Consider the following 18,988-nt stretch of genomic DNA (forward strand, 5'->3'; position numbering starts at 1 on the left):
TAATTTAAAACGATAACCTAATAAATTGTTGATTTCAAAAGAAAAACATCGAAATGTAGTTACTACTACAGTTTTAAGTTTTTATTAAAGCTATCCTCGTAAATACCACACAGATGTCAAACATCTGTCAATCAATTTTAAGTTTGAATTGTAAATTTTTTCGGGCGGTTTTTAGAGTTCCGTACCCGAAGGGTGCCAACGGGATTTTATTACTCCACAGTCCGTCCGTCTTTCAGCGGTCTGTATCTCGTGAACTATAATAGGTAGAGAGTTGAATTTTCCTTGAATGTGTATTTCTATTGCCACTATACAACAAATAATATAAATTTCAAAATGGTCGCCATGAAAATCTAAATATATAAAATAAAAAGGTGACTGACTGACTGATCTATAAACGCACAGCTCAAACTACTGGACAGATCGGGCTGAAATTTGGCATGCAGATAGCTATTATGACGTAGGCATCCGCCAAGAAAGGATTTTTGAAAATTCAACCCCTAAGGGGGTGAAATAGGGGTTTGTAATTTGTGTAGTCCACGCGGACGAAGTCGCGAGCATAAGCTAGTTAAAAATTAATAAAAACTCTTGTACGATGGGACGGAAGTTCCGTACGATTCCACGGAACCCTTCGTGTGTGTCTGATTTGCATTTGACCGATTTTTTTATTTTTGCATAATTATTAAAGTCTCAGAAGACTTGTATAGTCTTCGTTTCATCTTCTTAAGACTTCTTAAAATTGTGGCCCCGAACATTTTTTTTACGAAATAGCAGTATCTAACGCGGTACGTAGGATATCCGATGCCCTGTAGCTTTCGATAAGTTATCATCCAAAATTATCGGACGTTCGAATAATCTTATTCGATTAAGTTGTTGTGAATAGCGTTTGATAGACGTAATCGTACGATATCTACGTAAGTTCGATTCGGTTTCGGTTTCGACAACTTTACTGTCGATACGGTTATTCTGAATTGAAAATACATCTTATCGTACGACAACTTATCGAATCGATCGGTAATTATGTTATCGAAGTGTTCTGAATCGGCCTGCAGACGACTAAAACGTAGGTAGTGATTATATTCTCTTTGCAGACGACTGACGGAGCCATAAGAGTGACCCTGACCCCATGGCCCGTTGACTATACTCTATGAGTGACCTTTGACCATAGAGTAGATATAAGCAGTGCACAGTGCGACCACCACCATCGACCAAAGAATTTGTATATACTACTACGTAGTAGGTAGGTACATCCTATGTCGATGCCACCGACCACGAGTGCGACAAGGCTCTCGCTCAAGCTCTCTTGGCACTTGAAAGTTGAATGACATTGACAGGCGGCGCTGTTGGAGAACAAAGGCTTAGAATTTAGTGTGAGCTTAGAATATTCAAACAAGAACAAAGGGGACACTTGACGTTAGTTCCGATTTTCAAGGTCTATGGTCTGTGGTCATTGGTGGTCTGACAGCTGTCAACCCTGTCAAATGTCATGTCATAATTTTCAATTTTCATTGAAGAATTTTTTAGAAATTGCTTAGACTTTTTTGCAAATAAATTAATAATAAAATGGCCAAGAAAACTTATGACCTATTGTTCAAACTTCTCCTAATTGGTGACTCTGGTGTTGGTAAAACGTGTATACTATTTAGGTTTTCAGATAACCACTTTACGACGACATTTATTTCAACTATTGGTACGAAACAATCATCCTTATAATTTTGTCTTTCCTTAATTATTGTTATTTGTGTTATCGAGTACGAGTACGTATTCGTGCTTTCTAAATTCTATATATTGGGTCTTAGGAGAGCGGCATTTATTTGTATGAGCATTGTACCCCAACTAATAGACCCAATGAAAATATCTCAAAATTTCAGCAGTATTACTTGAATTCAATGTATTTGCAGGAATAGATTTTAAAATTAAAACAGTGGAACTGCGCGGCAAGAAGATCAAACTGCAAATTTGGGACACGGCGGGCCAGGAGCGGTTCCACACCATCACCACGTCGTACTACCGCGGCGCCATGGGCATCATGCTGGTGTACGACATCACCAACGAGAAGACATTTGACGACATCGTCAAGTGGTTAAGAAACATAGATGAGGTTTGTACATCAAACTAGCTGACCTGCCTAGCAAAGTGTGGACTTAGGTTTTTAAACGTCCTGTGGCAACTCTAAATCAGCTTAGCCTATGTCACTCCCCATGTCTAACTATACCCATGCAAAAAATCATGTTGATCTGTTGCTCTTTTGTGGTGTGACTGAAGGACAAACCAACAAACAAACACACTTTCTCATTAATATTATGGGTAGTGGCTAAGGCAAAGCTCTCCTAAAGATTCTCTATGTATATCTGTTCACTACATTATGGAGAGCTACCTCTGCCTTTATAGTAATTTTGTGGTAATATCTACTTTAAATGACCCATAGAATCTGCGGTAGGCATCTTGTACACTTTTCTGAGCTTTAAATACAAGTTTATCTTTTTTCTCCTGTATTGCAGCATGCCAATGAAGATGTGGAAAAGATGATCCTCGGCAACAAGTGTGACATGGAGGAGAAACGAGTTGTCAGTAAAGAGAGGGGAGAAGCTGTAAGTAGAGTCTACTGTCACAACTGAGTTTACTGCCACAACAACCTAACCCACAACCGTTGCCTACCCACCCACCAAAAACAAGAAATGCTATGCATATAAACAAGCTGTAACGGACATGTGATTGGACAACCATGTTCTACTGCTCTCCCAGCTGCCTCCTAAACAATGGTTCTACTTAGAGATCCCACAAAAAAAGAATGCCAGGATGTAAAAGTCTCGCCATACCATCACAACAATACCACTTTTTTTGGTGATTTAACCACAAGTTCACAGTTTTCGGATTTTATTTCTTGTGCTATAAGACATTGCTACCTGCCAAATTTCATGATTCTGTTTTAACAGGAAGTACCCTAAAGGTTTTGATTTCCTTAATGGATCTTGACAGACAAACAGACAGCAAAGTGAACCTATAAGACTTTCTTTTTCATAGTTCCGTACCTCTAAAGGAAAAAGGAACTCTTATAGGATCACTTCGTTGTCTGTCATGTCTGTCAAGAAACCTATACGTACTTTCCATTGACCAAGAATTTTGATATTTGGCAGGTAGGTAGGCAATATCCGAAAACTGCGTAGTGTGGTTACATCATAAAACAAATTAAAATGTGTTTACGAACAAATAAATTAGTATTTTCAACTTTCAAAGTAAATTTAATATACAAGTGGGGTAAGCATTTAATATGCATATATTGAAAAAATACGACCATAGTAGTGAACCCTTGATCAGTTTTTTCTCTGGGAGATCTGGAACCCTAAAAAATAAATAATATTGTTTTACAATGCAATTCTGTGGGCATGCAAAGCTGCTGGCAAAAGCTATCCCACAATATTGAGCAACATTAACACTTATAGGTTCAGTGGTGTGACTCATACTTATCACTCAGTTATTTTTAGCTGTTGCCTCCATAATAGCACACCACAATAACACTATCTGTTTGTTTCATCTTCACAACCAAACTAGATGCTGGGATTTTATTATCATTCCGCATCAAGTTAATTGGAACACACACTGCCATATTTTGATCTACACTTTTATATTGGTTTACAAACTATTGAATTTAGGTTATTAAAAATCACATGAGAACTTTTTGACTGCCCAGGATAAATAATTATATGGGCAAAGAATTTATTAAGAACTAGCGATTTCGTATGTGTGGATTTAGGTTTTTAGAAATCCCATGGGAACTCTTTGATTTTCCAGGATAAAAAGTATCCTGCAAAATCAAAGAGTTCCCACGGGATTTTGAAAAGCTTAAATCACGCGTACGAAGTCGCGGGTGTCAGCTAGTTATTGATATTGTGTTGGTGTGAATAGCACAATTATATAGATTGTTCACAAAACAAAGAGCATCCTCGGCAGATAGCAACAGAGGTTGTCAGGTTAACTATCTCGTCGTCGTGTATCTACAAGTATCACACGACGCTGTGTACACATATCATTTATTTCAAATGTATATTGACTGTTGGACAGATGATAAAAATAACTTGCCTAATTTTCACTGAGAAGCAATGACTAGGCAAAAATCACTGTTTTTTTTACAAAACTAAAACTTCGCTCGTAGAATTTTTAAAAATCCTGAAACACGTATTTCTTCATTATTAGGGTTCCCTACTAGACCGTTGCCAACAGGATCCTATTACTAAGCTTGCGCTGTCCGTTCGTCTATCTGTTAGCAGGTTGTATCTCATACACCGTAATAGGTAGAGATATGAAATTTTATAACTAGATGAAAGTGTATAACAACAAATAATAAAATATACACTGAAAATAAGTCTCTACCTATTATGGTGCTCGCTGACTGACTGACGGTCGGACGGACAGCGGAAGCCTAGTTAGTTAAAGTGTTCTGATGCTGAGGGTTCTCTCTGGTGGACAGATAGCGCGCGAGCACGGCATTCGCTTCATGGAGACGTCGGCCAAGTCCAACATCAACATCGACCGCGCCTTCTCCGAGCTGGCCGAGGCCATCCTGGACAAGTCGGCGGGGCGCGAGGCGGACGCCGACCACGCGCGCATCGCCGTGGAGCGCCGGCCCTCGCGCGCGCCGCCCGCGCGCGCCTGCTGCTCCTAGGCCACGCGGCCCACCATACCCTCATGGCGGAAGCAAACTATCGTACGTACACAGTCGTTTGGGACGCGGCTTGCGAACTCATCCGCACGTTTTCGGCTGACATAAACATCCGCGCTCAAGAACGGCAAACTCAAAGTTACGTCCGATACCTGTAAGTTGCAGAGGTCGGCCGCGTCCGATAATTTGTTTCCGCCTTCACCCTCTAAGATCTATAGAGCGTACCTTGACTTTCATCAGACATCGATTTATCTCTCCATTAAGTATCTATGCCCAATACAATCAAATGTATAGTCTTTTAACTATTTTGAAAAAGTAAGACCCTTGAAAAATACCATTTCAGGATAACTCTTGAGGCAACTTCGTGCGTTATACCTATAAAAGCCTGTGCAGACGAGCAACTATTGTACGCGGAGGACTAAAGTCCCTCGCCTTTTGCTATGGTGTTTTGTTGTACTGTTAGTCCGTCGTGAGTTCTTAGAGACCCATTTTTATCCTCCGCGGACAAAAGCTGTGCAGGCCATAAGGTTTACTAACGCACAATAAAAACAACATTGCAAAACTAATAGCATATTTTACTTAATAATTTGAAATGTCTTTATTTTGTTTAAAAATATTGATTACTCCGAATGAAATCGAGACAGATGTAGACAAATATCTATCTCGTTTTAACTTCATCTCAAGTCTGAGCAAAGTCTAAGCACACCTATAGATCAGCCAGCGTTGGTCATTGCACATGGCAACATTTTGCCGCGCGACTGCAGCGCGCTGCGAACGTGTTGAGGTTACACTTTTCATGCGCTCCATACAAACGTATTACGCCGATCATTCTATTATTTGTTGTTTTAGATCTAACTAAGATATCGATTTATCTTTTCCATTTTATGCCTGACAACATTAAATATAATAAACAATACTTATTTTGAAAGTTCATAGCGCGAGGCAAATTCGTGCGTGAAAAACTACAAAAAACAACGAAATTGCAAAACTAACGCCTTTAAGGCAAATTTTACTTAATAAAAATTTGTTAAAAACTGGTTTCATTTATCATTTTTATTAGTAATTTTTCAAAATAATAAAGTAATACCAAATGTTGATTTGCATTGTTAAAACATAATATTCACTGTTGAGTATGTCCTGTCCGTAAACGTTGATTGGGACATCTTGCGCTCACACTACATGGGATGTCCATGGAGACTAGAGACTACTCTACTGCATACGTTCGCGCTGTCGGCGTGCGTTGACTGCGCGTGACAATGTAGCCGTGTGCGAAGGCTTACCTACCATACCTGTACCCTTTGATTCTATTTCCACCCTCCTAATTACTATATACTGTAACTAAGATGCGTCCTATGGTTATGTCAAAGTTTGCAACTGTGTTTCCACTTTCGAGTATTTAACCTATTTGATGAACTCTTCAATAATAAAATAATAATGAAGCCTCAACAATTAAATGATCCGCACTTTGGATGCGTTTTCGTACGAACAATCTCGATCTTCCAGTTAGCCTCGGGAGTTCACTGTAATCCCAGAACTCGTTGAACCCAATCCCAGCTGTTGGGATCGTACTGCACAAACTGCTGAGTCCTAGCGGTCATCTCATCGCTAATAATGCTATGTATAATCATTAAACAATGACTCTTGCCATTTTAACTTTTTGTGTCAAATTTCATGTCAAAAGTAGGTACGATTTTTGTCCTTATTTTAAAGGTACTTCTGACATGACAGTCCATCCATAGAGTTAAAATGGCGCGTGAGGAGTCATTTTTACGGACTATATTGATCGTGATTTCTCATAATATTATGGGTTCAATACTCGAATTTCCAAAGCTTACACTTGATATATTTGTAACTTAGGACGCGCATTTAAGTTTAACTTGAACTGTTAGTTTTTATACTGATTAATATAATAATACAGCAATGCTTAGCAAATAAACTTAATCGAGTGCTTGTGTAGTTAGCACTAAACAGAGATGGGCGTTGCTTATTTTATATTTATATTACAATCTCGCGATGTGCAAAGTGCTAGTGTAATTTCAAGTTAACATGAATTTAGCTAACGTGCCCCATCGTTAGAGTATGCGGGTGTATGGATGTGCGCCCGCATGCTTTAGTAGCCGGCCGCATGCGCCCGGTGGAGAAAATGCGTTGGAATGCGAGCGCATGCCGTCGGATGACACAGCATGCCTCCACATTTTTTGAGCGACCAGACGGTGCCGCGTCGCAGTCAGAACTTACACTCAGCGCATTGCATTGACACTGGTTGAATCTTTTGCGAACCATGTAAAAACCACAAGTAAATGTTATTAAGTTATTTATGTATATTAGAGTTCCCCTTTCAGTCACCCTCGGTTGAGTTACTATGTAAACCTAGTTGTAACGGCGGGTAGACTAGCGGGCTCATTGTATCATTTACACGCACGTAGGTGTAGTCGCGGGAAGTAGATAGGCTTTGTATATTTTCTCGGTGTTTATGTCCTTTACGTCTTGAGCACACTGACGCGTTCACGCGCATAAATACGGGCGCCGGTCAATTGACCGCACAGGTTCTGCACAGTCAAAATCACATATAGCCTTTCCATTTTCTGGTAGTTTTTGCAATAAATGAAGTTTCACAATTTTGAAGCCTACGAGATATTTACCCTTGATGTATTCACAATATGCTCAAATATAATGAGTTTGAGAAGAATGAATCCACTTCTGTGACTGACAAATAAAAATAAACAATTTTAATCACAAATTTTAACCTCTGGTTACAATATTACAAGCTGTTCTCAAATCGATGCGATCAAATGGCCGTCACCGTTTGTGTTTTAAATATTAAACAAAGGAAATAAGAACATTTTGGTCATGTATTTTTAAGATACCTACTCGCCATAATAATAAAAGTCACAAAGTATAAGAAACTTTAGTCAAAACGTTTCAGTATCAAATAACGGCTCCCATCTTTCGAGTGCTAAGCATACCAATACCGCGTTACGGACTAACGGTTCGATATTGTATGAGCTGTGTTTACTGAAACGCCTCTGAAAACTTAAGAGAACAAGTTTGCCCTTCGATTTTGTTCAAAGAAATATAAAAAAAGGATGTCAGTTAATAATTGAGGTGTAATTAATTAGCATATCAGCTGTATTTGCAGCTAAGGTCGTGCTAGGCTAAGTCAAGGGCAAACTTGTAATGGACGAATAATGAAAATGAAAATTATGAGCAGAAACGTCAAAAGCAGCCGAAGAGACTTACAACTCCATCAGTTTAGTTCGACGCAGCCTTATTGGCTTAGAATGCACGCTTTGTTTTATCATTATCATAATTCCTATAGGCACCACGTAAATGATAGAGGTGTCGAAATAATATGTCGTCTAGTCGGAAAATGAAATCTTAAGGGCCTGCGCAGACGAGGACTAGGTTAAGATTGTCCGCGGAGGACAAAAGTCACTCATCTTTTACTATGGTGTTTCATCGTACCTAAATCGTGTGCGTTATGCGATGCGTATCTTAGTGACCCATTTTTGTCATCCGCGGACAAAGTCCCTCGTCTGCGCAAACCATAAATGTTAAATTAGGTGCGAATCCTATGTGCATAGTCACGGATTTTTTTCTTTTCTCCCGAGGCGCAGGCGAACAATTTAGGGTGCATGTCCCCTGAAGCTGAGTGGAGATGTGGCGGACCAATCAGATTATTGACATGATAATTTTATAACGCCGGTATCAATAACTTGATCGTTCGAGGCCCACGCATCTCCTTGCTTAATGAACAGGCACCCTTATGCGCACACTATAAGCATATAGGTAATTTATTGATGTATTTTGTTTGCATTTTATTACAATTAATTTTGAATCTGGAATATTTTTGTACTTATTTTTGTATTTCTACTCATGTGAAATAGTTTGTGTTTCTTATAGCTTTCTACGTAACTGCGAGCAGCAGAAGTTGATGCTTAGGGCCTGCGTAGACGAGGGATTGTTGTCCGCGGACCTACTTTTGTCCTCCACGGACAATAGTCCCTCGTTTGCGCTGGCCGTTATTATTTCTGTGTAATCATTGTACACTGTTCTTCTCTTTCGGAACAACTGTAGTGTTAAGTGTAACTCGTGCAATAATTCCCCACAGCGACTGTCCGGGGACGACGCCCGGGGACAGCCATTGTGTCCATTTCATTGGCTTCTTGTAAACATTGTAATATGTAACTATGCCAATTCAGCTTTGTGAAAATATTGTATGTATAATTGTGAAGATATATAACTCGGAGGCTCTAAAAATATAACTGCATCTCTAGCACGAAATATATGATTATTTCAATCGCTCTCATTGTAATTGTATTTTAGGGCAACTAAAAATTTAGAACTGTCTGGTTGCATCATCCCCTTTCAGTTGTCTAAATTACATGCGATGATTCATCACAGTAATCGCCGCTAGTTTCCACTAGTTCAACTGATTCAACCGTTGATCTAGTGAGACTTTTTCCTAGTAGGTAGTTGAACTAATGGGGTAAAAATTCTCACTAGTTCAACGGTTGAACTTATCCGTGGAACTAGTGGGAACGAGCGGTAATCGCTAGTTTAGTGGTCGGGAGGGCTGTGCAGTTTAAAATGTAAATAAGTCAGTCAGCAGTGGGTGCGAGCCTCCGCTACGACATATCCTCAGTAGCAATAGCGTCTAGCGACGTGACTCCTCGTATATCCAATGTTACAGTAGGTACACTTCAATGTAATACTTATTGTAATTTAATGCATAGTTTAATTTAGTAAACTGTTATTCCGCTTGCATTTTCACTTGACTATTTATCTTCAGATTGTTGTTATGGTGAAAAGTACTTAAAATTGTATACAATTTGACGCGCGGTTAAGGATATTATGTGCTTTGGCTTTTAATTATTACTGTATACAGTTTGTCGGTCCGATGGACAAATTATATTATTAGTAAAACTCCAAACGTTGGACGACCAACGCTGGACTCCACCGTTGGCGTTCGTTGGACTTCTGTGCACACACCTTATCGCAATGTGTTTTATTATACGATTATATTGGTAGTCGAATTGGAATCGCCCATCGCATCGATTGCAAGATGGAGGTATTTACTAAATTAGACTATTATACATATACATATTATGTGTAGGTAATAATTTAAGTGAACTTATACTTTATTGTGAAGTGTTGGAGGATAATTAATTAAATAAATGACTATTTTATCGTACCGTGTCTATGTCTCGTCGGTTTGTACCCGCTTTTATAAACAAACATCGGCATTGTATATTATGTTCATAATAAACAACCTGTGGTTAATTCGATGTTTTATTTTGAATCTTTTTGAAGGATTAATTAAACAATTCTGTTGTTCTAGGTTTAAGGGGACTCAGTTCAGTGCTTTCTTCATACAAACGTAGGAGGGAAATTACAACAATATTCGATATTGTACGCACAAAACTAAGAATTATATCGATTTATCTCGTCATTATCTAGGTTTATTGATATATAAAACATTGAAAAAAATATTGATTTAAAAGTTACGAGGCCCAAAAGATTCCTATTTTAACACTAAATTAATGCAACTTTGGGCGTAAATAAATAAGATTAGGGATATGAAAATTCTAAAACAATTTATCATTAGACGTAGTTTATTTATTCATTAGTTGAAATAACTATACTTTGCAAACATAAATTCAGCAGTTTTTTCTCAAAAATACTTTACCTAAACCCTTTTCGCGCGCTTGATTTCGGTGAAAATCATCGTGCCTCTCAACTTTCTCATACAATGTCAAGTGAAAAGCAAACATGTTACCCACGTGCGCTGCCAATTTCGGTCGAGCGTCCTGCGTCACCTTAAGGGCCTGCGCAGACGAGCAACTATTGTCCGCGGAGGACAAGTCCCTCAACTTTTACTACGGTGTTTTGCCGTACCCACTATAGTAGGTAGTTCATCATGTGCGTAATAATAGTCCGTCATCTGCGCAAGCCCAAATTCTGAACCAATTGTAATTTTACTGTTCTATAACGATTCGTCAAAATATAATATGAACTAGGGTGGCTGTCCACCTCATCTCCACGGGCGTGGAGGAAGACTTGTTCAGCAGACCAACGACTAACGACACAAAAAAGGATGTCCTCTGATCTCTCAATAATCTGATTGGCTGGTCTTCAGATATACTGAAGACGTCTGTGACGGTTAGTGTTAAATATAATAATAAATGGCATAGCGTGTGCGCGACTGCGAAAGGTAGGTAGCGGACTGCCGATGCGAGGTAGGTCGCAGCTCGCGTGTCAATCGCTAGCGATGAGCCAAGCCACTGCACGTAGCGCGTAGGGACGCCACGCCCACGGCTATGCGGAATCAGACAAGTGTTTTATTGTACTCCCAAATACTTGCCCTTGTGACAGTGGACGTCACGTCTCCGCTCCGCTTCACTTTAGTGGACAGGCAACCTTAAGGTCATCATGATCAACCCATCGCCGACCCACTACTGAAATGCGATGGGTTTAGGCCATAGTCCGCCATGCTGGCTACTGGCATCAACCTTGAGAACATTATGGAGAACTCAAGCATGCAGGTTTCCTCACAATATTTTCCTTCACCATCAAAGCAAGTGATATTTAATTGCTTAAAACGCGCATAACTCCGAAAAGTTAGAGGTGCGCGCCCGGGTTCGAACTCCGACCTACCGAATAGGTAGGTAAAGGGCTATAATTTAAGGTACCTAAATTAAATCAAAAATGAAACATTGGTGATTGATTTTTTAATTAAAATTATACATAGGTTTGAATAATAATAAAAAGCATTTAATCCTTCTCTGCGATGGCGGTGAGGTGCCTGTCGATTTCACTCTCCGTCAGCACCCTGCAAGTAACAAAATATAATATTAGTATACACAACACAATATATACAGTGCGACAAGGCTCTCTTGGCACTTGAGTGACATTGACAGGGGGGCGCTGTTGGAGAACAAAGGCTTACAGCCGTACTAAGAGTCGCTTAATGGTTACTTAAATTCAAATTCAAATTTCTTTATTGTGAATCTGGGTAAACAGTGGAGATGTTACAAAACAAAAAGGTACAGCCAAATTCTGCCTATCAGCATGCAATATGTTATGACTTATGATATACCGAACAACGTGTACATAGTTTTGATAAAATTTATCACACTAAATACTTAGTCACAAAAAAATACAAATTTAAATGATAATGTTACAAATGTCAAAAATTAAAATAAAACTAAAATTTCTCTACAAGGTAATCATTAATCGAGTAATATGTCTTTTCTAACAATAGTTTTTTAAATTTTATCTACACTAATATTATAAAGAGGAAAACTTTGTTTGTTTGTTTGTTTGTTTGTTTGTTTGTACTGAATAGGCTCAAAAACTACTGGACCGATTTTAAAAATTCTTTCACCATTCGAAAGCTACATTATCCACGAGTAACATAGGCTATATTTTATTTTGGAAAAAAATAGGGTTCCGTAAGATATTTGGGTTTTTCGGACACAAGGTGTAAAAAATCAACCAGAAAAGTTACTTATTTTGCGTACGCTGCCTAAACTATAAAAGATAGAACCATAAAATGTTCTAATTAATTGTAGATCTTATAAATATCTACAAAAAAGTCCGCGACACACTATACCCATCTATGTCGAGTGAGGCACAGCAACCATTTTTTTATTTAAAAATCTTGAATTTTTTTTGGACTACATTTAAACGCGTTTATTTTACTCATGCTATTAATCCTTATCAAAATAAATGATTTCATCACTAAGAACAGTTTATGGAGATAATATTTGGTCTTTGAATGATTAAAATTGGACGTTTGGTTTTGAAGTTATGGCGAAATTAAAATATTACGATTTCTGCTGCACGGCCCGTTGTATTATATAAAGAGGTAATGTCGTTAAGTTTGTTTGTAGGGGGTAATCTTTAGAACTACTGAACCGATTTTAAAAATTCTTTCACCAGTAGAAAGCTACATTATTCCTGAGTGACATAGGCTATACGGGATCTTTAAAAACCTAAATCTACGCGGGCGAAGCCGCGGGGATCAGCTAGTCTTAAATAAAGGAAGTTCTCGCGTCTCAATTATATTATATTTATATTATATTTAGTGAAAAAAAAACTTTTGGAGAAATGAGCGGTTCTACTAGGAGGGTGCCGCAGTTTAAGCACATGCCTTTTTAACCGACTTCAAAAAAAGGAGGAGGTTCTCAATTCGTCGGAATCTTTTTTTTTTTTTTTTTTTTTTTTTTTTTTTTTTGTATGTTCCCCGATTACTCGAAGACACCTGGACCGATTTTGAAAATTCTTTTTTTGTTTTAAAGGGTATACTTCAAAGTTGGTCCCATTTAAATTTGGTGAAGATCTGATGAACATCTTCGAAGATAGATACTGGAACTCCTCAACGGATAAGAGTAAATTGCTCGCGATCAGTGTAATAGCTTAGTAAACAGTAGATTTTTAACCAGTCATAGCATAATTCCATGGGGCCACTAAAAATTGTGAAATAAAATTTTTTTACAAAAAAAATAAAAACCGACTTCGATACAGAGACACTAAAAATTGAAAAATAATTTAATTTATTACCGAATATATTATGTATACAAAAGTTATTATAGTTCCATAATAATATTTTTTGGGGTCGGTGCCAATGAGGTGCCATTGTCTCTCATAAAAATATGAAGTCTAGACGATTCGCGCTGCTAAAGCTAATTGGCACCGGCACCAAAAAGTATTATTATGGAACTATATTAACTCTTGTATACATAATATATTCGGTAATAAATTAAATTATTTTTCAATTTTTAGTGTTTCTGTATCGAAGTCGGTTTTTATTTTTTTTGTAAAAAAATTTTATTTCACAATTTTTTACTATTGAGGTTTTCATATAAATTCAAGTTTTGTTTAATAAAAATGATAGTCTCATAAAAAAAAACTTGGCATGGTCAAAATGTTATATTTCTTAAAATAGGGTTTACAACTGTCCGTCATTTTAAATCTAAATATTGCCCTTACACATTTCTTACTTAAGTTTAGTTACAACGAGACAGAGCTATATCTCTCAGATAAATCTGTCTCGTTTTAACTCAATCTTAAGTAACGATTAGCGACTCTGAGTACGGCTGTTAGACTATTCAAACAAGAACAAAGGGGACACTCAACGGCAACGTTAGTTTCGATTTTCGCCACGCACCAAGATAGCCTTGTCGCACTGTACTTTTAAATTTTATTAATTTGCATGGCAGCCATTTTGAAATTCGCCATGTTGGTATTCTAGCGGCAATAGAAATACATTGACAGATAGATCGGGTATGGATATGACGGACAGGGGCTAATAGGGTCCCATTGGTATCCTTCGGGTACGAATCCCTCAAAATCATTGCTATGCTAAAAAGATGGGGGGTAGCGTTTTCACGGCGAAATTTGAAATGCATTTTTATTGATCATATAAAACTTTTGTAAACTTTTTGGTAGTTTCTTATCACTTTAGGATCAAATTAAGGCACTTTTGAAAAAAAGGGTAAAATACCCTATTGTACACAATCTCAAGTGCAAGGTGGCACTAGATTTAGAACTGTCAATTTGGGTAAGCTTTATAGATTTAAAAAAACTAACTTGAACTTAGAATCCTCCTTGCTGGCCAGCCCCACCTCTATCTCCGAGGACTTGAAGTCCACCGACAACACTTGCGAGAGGCAGGCGATGGCCAGCTGCACCGCGTCGTCCGAGGACAGGTCCGAGCGCTTCTTCAGCTTCTTCTCCAGGTAGGCGTTGGCGTCCGTGGCCTTGGCGCCCGCGGCCACCGCTCTGTACGAGCAGTAGTAGCCCGAGGGGTCCGTCTTGTACACGGCGGGGCCGCTCTCGTCGTCGTATGCAATCAGCATCATGCCTGTGGAAAAATGCCGTTTAATTGAGATCGTGGAAATTTTAACATGTGTTTCGTCCTTCTGCATCCAAATCCAATTGACATTTTCAAAAGCACAAAATTTTATACTCATGAGAGGAGTGGGGGATTTGATGAAAAAATTTAGACCTGGTAAGAAATATTTCAAACTAGATAATGTGGCCATTCTCGAAACTTCAGTCTAGTGCTGACGTCACTAAAATGGCGCCACGCGTATTAGCACTTTACTATAAGGACTTATAACAATAAACTCACTGCAGCCCAGGGGCCTCATCTCCGCGTTCTGCGTGTACACCTGCGAGATGTCGGCGATGCGGCGACACAGGATGTGCGCGGGGATGTCGCAGCCGTACTTGTAGCGCCAGTTGGCCGCCTCGTAGCGCGCGCGCTGCACCTGCGACCTGCTGTCCGCTGGAACACCGACACCTTTACTACCTCATACACCACCACATACATCTCATATAGTGTGTTTGATAAATCATATAACATGACATATGAAGTATGTAGTGCCAAATAGTGCCATAGATTCTTTCATTGTCTCTGCTTCTGGACAAACAAACTGTCTTTCCCTTTACTTTAGTGTTATAACTATTGTGATATCCATTGTAAATAAATATAAATATCCAAGGGCTAGACCCACGTAAAGATCATGGTTTTAGGTCAACGGGAAGAATAGAATAGAATATGTTTTTTATTCATGTAAACTTTTTACAAGTGCTTATGAATAGTCAGGTAGTTTTAATGTACCACTGGTTCGGAATGTCGTTCCTACCGAGAAGAACCAACAAGAAACTCGGCGGTTGCTCCTTTTAATTTTTCAATTTACAATGTTATTATACCGTACTATACAAGCCATATACAGGCCCATGCATTGCTGGAGCGAGTCAAATCCAAGCTTTTTTAGTTTACATAGTCTGCGACTGTATAATATGCTTTTTTTAGGAGCATACTTTTAACACATTTTTTAAACTTGTGTAAAGGCAAGTCTAAAATTGCTTGTGGAATTTTATTATAAAATATTACTCATTCCCACAAATGACTTTCCCACGTTCCAGAGGCGGAGCGCAGGAGTAGCGAGCTTATTTCTAGTTTGCCTATCGTGAAAATCACGGATTTTTTTGTAACTGTGAATGTTTTGTCGTACAAAAATTATATTTACCACACTAATATTATAAATGCGAAAGTGTGTCTGTCTGTCTGTCTATCTGTCTGTCTGCCTGTCTGTCTGCTAGCTTTTCACGGCTCAACCGTTCAACCGATTTTGACGAAATTTGGTACAGAGGTAGCTTGCAACCCGGGGAAGGACATTTTATCCCGGAAAATTTAAGAGTTCCCACAGAATTTTTAAAAACCTAAAACCACGCGTACGAAGTCGGGGGCATCAGCTAGTTGTAAATATATTGGGAAGCTACTGTAAGAATACCTATTTCCCTAAATATCTCTCTTGTAGGGAATCGCGCGGTTTTAAATTATAAATTGCACGTATTGCCCTTTTTTGTAATACGAATATTTTCCCAATATCTGCCGCTTTACCCCACAGCAAGACTCCGTAAGACATAATACTGTGGAAATAGGCAAAATACACAATTTTTGCAGTTTCCACGTCAGTTACCTGTCGAATCTTTCTAACAGCATAAGCAGCAGAGCTAAGTTTACCAGCAAGTATTGATATATGGGCGTTCCATTGAAGCTTTGCATCTAACGTGATCCTCAGGAACACGGTGGTCTCCTCCACTTTTAACATATCATTATTTATCATTAAGTTAATGTCCTTGGGCGTCTTTGTATTGGGCAGAGCAAATATGACACACTTGGTTTTCATTGCATTTAAAAGTAAATTGTTGACAGTAAAACCAATGAGTGACCCGTGATATGGCATTATTTACATCGTCAAAATTGTTCTTATTTCTATCGACTTTAAAAATTAGGGACATATCATCTGCAAATAGCACAATATCGCAAGTATTATGGACGAAATATGATAAATCGTTTACATATATATACCAAGAACATGAAGGGACCTAGTATAGAGCCTTGAGGAACGCCCATTAGTGAGGGTGATCCGGATGACTTCACACCATTTACACATACGGTTTGTATACGATCACTCAGATAAGACGCAATAAGACTAAGCACAGTGTTTTTAATTCCATAGTGGCTCAATTTAGTTAAAAGAGTCTCGTGCTCAAGGCAATCGAATTCTGTGAGTTCTCCCACGCATCGAATATATGCTTTAAAAGCATTGCGCCCGCGTCAATTGTTGATCGACCTTTAGTAAAACCGTACTGCTCAAAGTGAAGTAATTTATTCAGATTGAAGTGTTGGTGCAGTTGGTTGAGCATAATTTTTTCAAATATCTTGCTATTAGTCGGCAAAATTGATATTGGCCTGTAATTGTTTGGGTCATTTTTACTGCCCGATTTAAAAAGAGGAATTAATTTACTATATTTTATAAGATCTGGAAAGCATCCTAAATCTACAGACTCATTAAAAATAAAGTATCCTATAGGTTTTGATTCTCTTGATGGGTCTTAACGTACAGATCAGACAGACATACAACAAAATGATCCTATAAGGGTTCCTTTTTTCTCTGAAGATACAGAACTATAAAAATGTAATATTGGGTAATATTACCAGTCATGCCAGTCATGACACATCCTATATGGTCAGTGAGGCGGAACAGATGCGTGACGGAGGCGGGGTCAAGCAGCCGGTCGGGCACCTTGCGCTGCGCCGCCACCACCGCCGCGTCCGCGCCGCGCAGCGCCACCGACGTCAAGCCGCCTTGGTTTATAGCCTTCAGTGCATACTCTACATATAAACACAATACAATTAACAAAATTTATAAAAGAGAAATACCCACTCACTCTCTGACTGACTAATCACGAAATCTCAGGAACTACAAAATTGAAATTTGGAAGGTAGGTACTTTATAGGAAGTAGGTGTCAGCTAAGAAACGGTTTTGAAAAATTCCCCCCTAAGGGTGTGAAATGGGGGCCGAAGGTTGTATGAAAGTTCTATGTTTTTGAAGTTGGAGACATGAAAATCGACATTTAGATTATTAGCTTTAAATAATGAAAATCTGTATAAGTCAATTTGGGAAATTTCCCTCTTAAGGGTGGTAAAATAGGGGAGAAAAGTTTTTATAGAAAAGTTTTAACTATTGTTATTTTCACTTGAAATTTGAAACGTAGGTTCTTTCTAGGAGGTAGGTAGGCATATAAGAAAGGATCTAACATAATTCTCCCCCTAAGGGGGCGAAATGGGGGTTGAAAGGTTATATGAAAATCTTAGTTATATGAACGTTTTTGAAGTTAGAGATATGAAAATTGGCATTCAGGTATTCTGGGTTCCGTGCCTTAAGGTGAGACTGGGTGAGTAGGTAAGTGAGGCATTTTGAAGCGGGAAAATTTCAGATCTCATGAGAAACCAAAAATTTCACGAAGTCCCGGGCAACTGCTAGTAATTAATAAGCACATTTTAAGTTTCATCTATCATTTTAGATAATCGGTAATAGCCTAGTGGTGGTAGTAATAGGATTCGTTGGGTTGGGGGTACAATCCCGGGCCATGCTCCTCTAACTATTCTGAACTATCTGCGTTCTAAGCAATTAAATATCGCTTGCTTTAACAGTGAAAGAAAAAATCGTGAAGAAACCTACATGCCTGAGAGTTCTCCATATTATTCTCAAAGGTGTATGAAGTCTACCAATCTGCACTTGGCAAACGTGCAAACTGTGAGCCAGTGATGGATTGATCATGGTGAATACCATTTTAACTGCCTCATCAGTCTACTGCAAACTAATTTGGCTGCAAACCATATGGTCCTGGGACCTGGGAGACCTGGGTTCAAATTGGGTCATCAAAGTATTTCATTTTTGTCAAGAAATTCTCAGCAGCAGCCTGGAGCTGGGAAGTGGGCGGCGTTACACCTCCGTCCCTCAGAGAGCACGATAAGCCGTTAGTCTCTCCCTGGTCGCGTCGGACCATGAGTGAGATGAGAAAATGCAGTCATGTGTTCTCGCATAGGAACCCTTGTGCACTATAATATCTTTTCCGTAGTTGGCTAGTCTCGCCTTACTTAGGACAGGAGAACATAATTTATTTTACAACTCTAAAATGGCCTAGTCATGCTACTAAGAAGTGGTGCTAACACTGTACTTACCGACTTGGTAGAGTCTCCCTTCAGGTGAGAAAATAGTTATATGCCTATCAAACCCGGCGCTGCTTTCACGAGCCATATTATTATATTTCTTTAGATATTAAAAATAATTTTAAAATATTCCAACTTGTTTTAAAAACTTAGGTTTAACGGGTTTGACAAATAAAATGATAAAATATGACAGACCAATGACAGACGGCAGCGGCATCCAAGCGGCATGCCTTGGATGAAGCAACCCAAATGTAGGTACTCTGTGAAGCAACCAAAGAGAATATAATCACAACGA

At 38.7% G+C, this 18,988-nt stretch overlaps 2 protein-coding genes across 2 annotated transcripts; one reads left to right on the forward strand and one right to left on the reverse strand.

The window, feature by feature from the left end:
* The first annotated feature begins 1,481 nt into the window (after nt 1-1,481).
* Rab10 (RAS oncogene family member Rab10) lies at nt 1,482-9,940 on the forward strand. Its single transcript, XM_034975733.2, has 4 exons — nt 1,482-1,687; nt 1,899-2,098; nt 2,499-2,588; nt 4,466-9,940. The coding sequence occupies exons 1-4, from the start codon at nt 1,561-1,563 to the stop codon at nt 4,658-4,660; spliced, it is 612 nt and encodes a 203-aa protein (XP_034831624.1). The 5' UTR covers nt 1,482-1,560; the 3' UTR covers nt 4,661-9,940.
* A 1,433-nt stretch (nt 9,941-11,373) lies between these two features.
* On the reverse strand, nt 11,374-18,894 carry LOC117988572 (proteasome subunit alpha type-6-like). Its single transcript, XM_034975730.2, has 5 exons — nt 18,706-18,894; nt 17,175-17,351; nt 14,796-14,951; nt 14,252-14,525; nt 11,374-11,489 (listed from the first exon to the last, which is right to left on the reverse strand). Exons 1-5 carry the CDS (start codon nt 18,779-18,781, stop codon nt 11,432-11,434), a joined length of 741 nt encoding a protein of 246 aa, XP_034831621.1. The 5' UTR covers nt 18,782-18,894; the 3' UTR covers nt 11,374-11,431.
* Between the last annotated feature and the right edge of the window lie 94 nt (nt 18,895-18,988).

Source organism: Maniola hyperantus, chromosome 14, assembly GCF_902806685.2.
Source record: "Maniola hyperantus chromosome 14, iAphHyp1.2, whole genome shotgun sequence".
In the NCBI taxonomy this organism is placed as follows: domain Eukaryota; kingdom Metazoa; phylum Arthropoda; class Insecta; order Lepidoptera; family Nymphalidae; genus Maniola; species Maniola hyperantus.

Excerpts from the sequence above, each read along its gene's own strand:
- LOC117988572 (XM_034975730.2), bottom strand. The coding sequence starts at position 18,781 with ATGGCTCGTGAAAGCAGCGCCGGGTTTGATAGGCATATAACTATTTTC. Across the intron at positions 14,952-17,174 it reads TGTCATGACTGGCATGACTG|CGGACAGCAGGTCGCAGGTG; the intron begins GTAATATTACCC and ends TCGGTGTTCCAG. Across the intron at positions 11,490-14,251 it reads AAGGAGGATTCTAAGTTCAA|GGTGCTGACGGAGAGTGAAA; the intron begins GTTAGTTTTTTT and ends TGTTACTTGCAG.
- Rab10 (XM_034975733.2), top strand. The coding sequence starts at position 1,561 with ATGGCCAAGAAAACTTATGACCTATTGTTCAAACTTCTCCTAATTGGT. Across the intron at positions 2,099-2,498 it reads GGTTAAGAAACATAGATGAG|CATGCCAATGAAGATGTGGA; the intron begins GTTTGTACATCA and ends CCTGTATTGCAG. Across the intron at positions 2,589-4,465 it reads GTAAAGAGAGGGGAGAAGCT|ATAGCGCGCGAGCACGGCAT; the intron begins GTAAGTAGAGTC and ends TCTGGTGGACAG.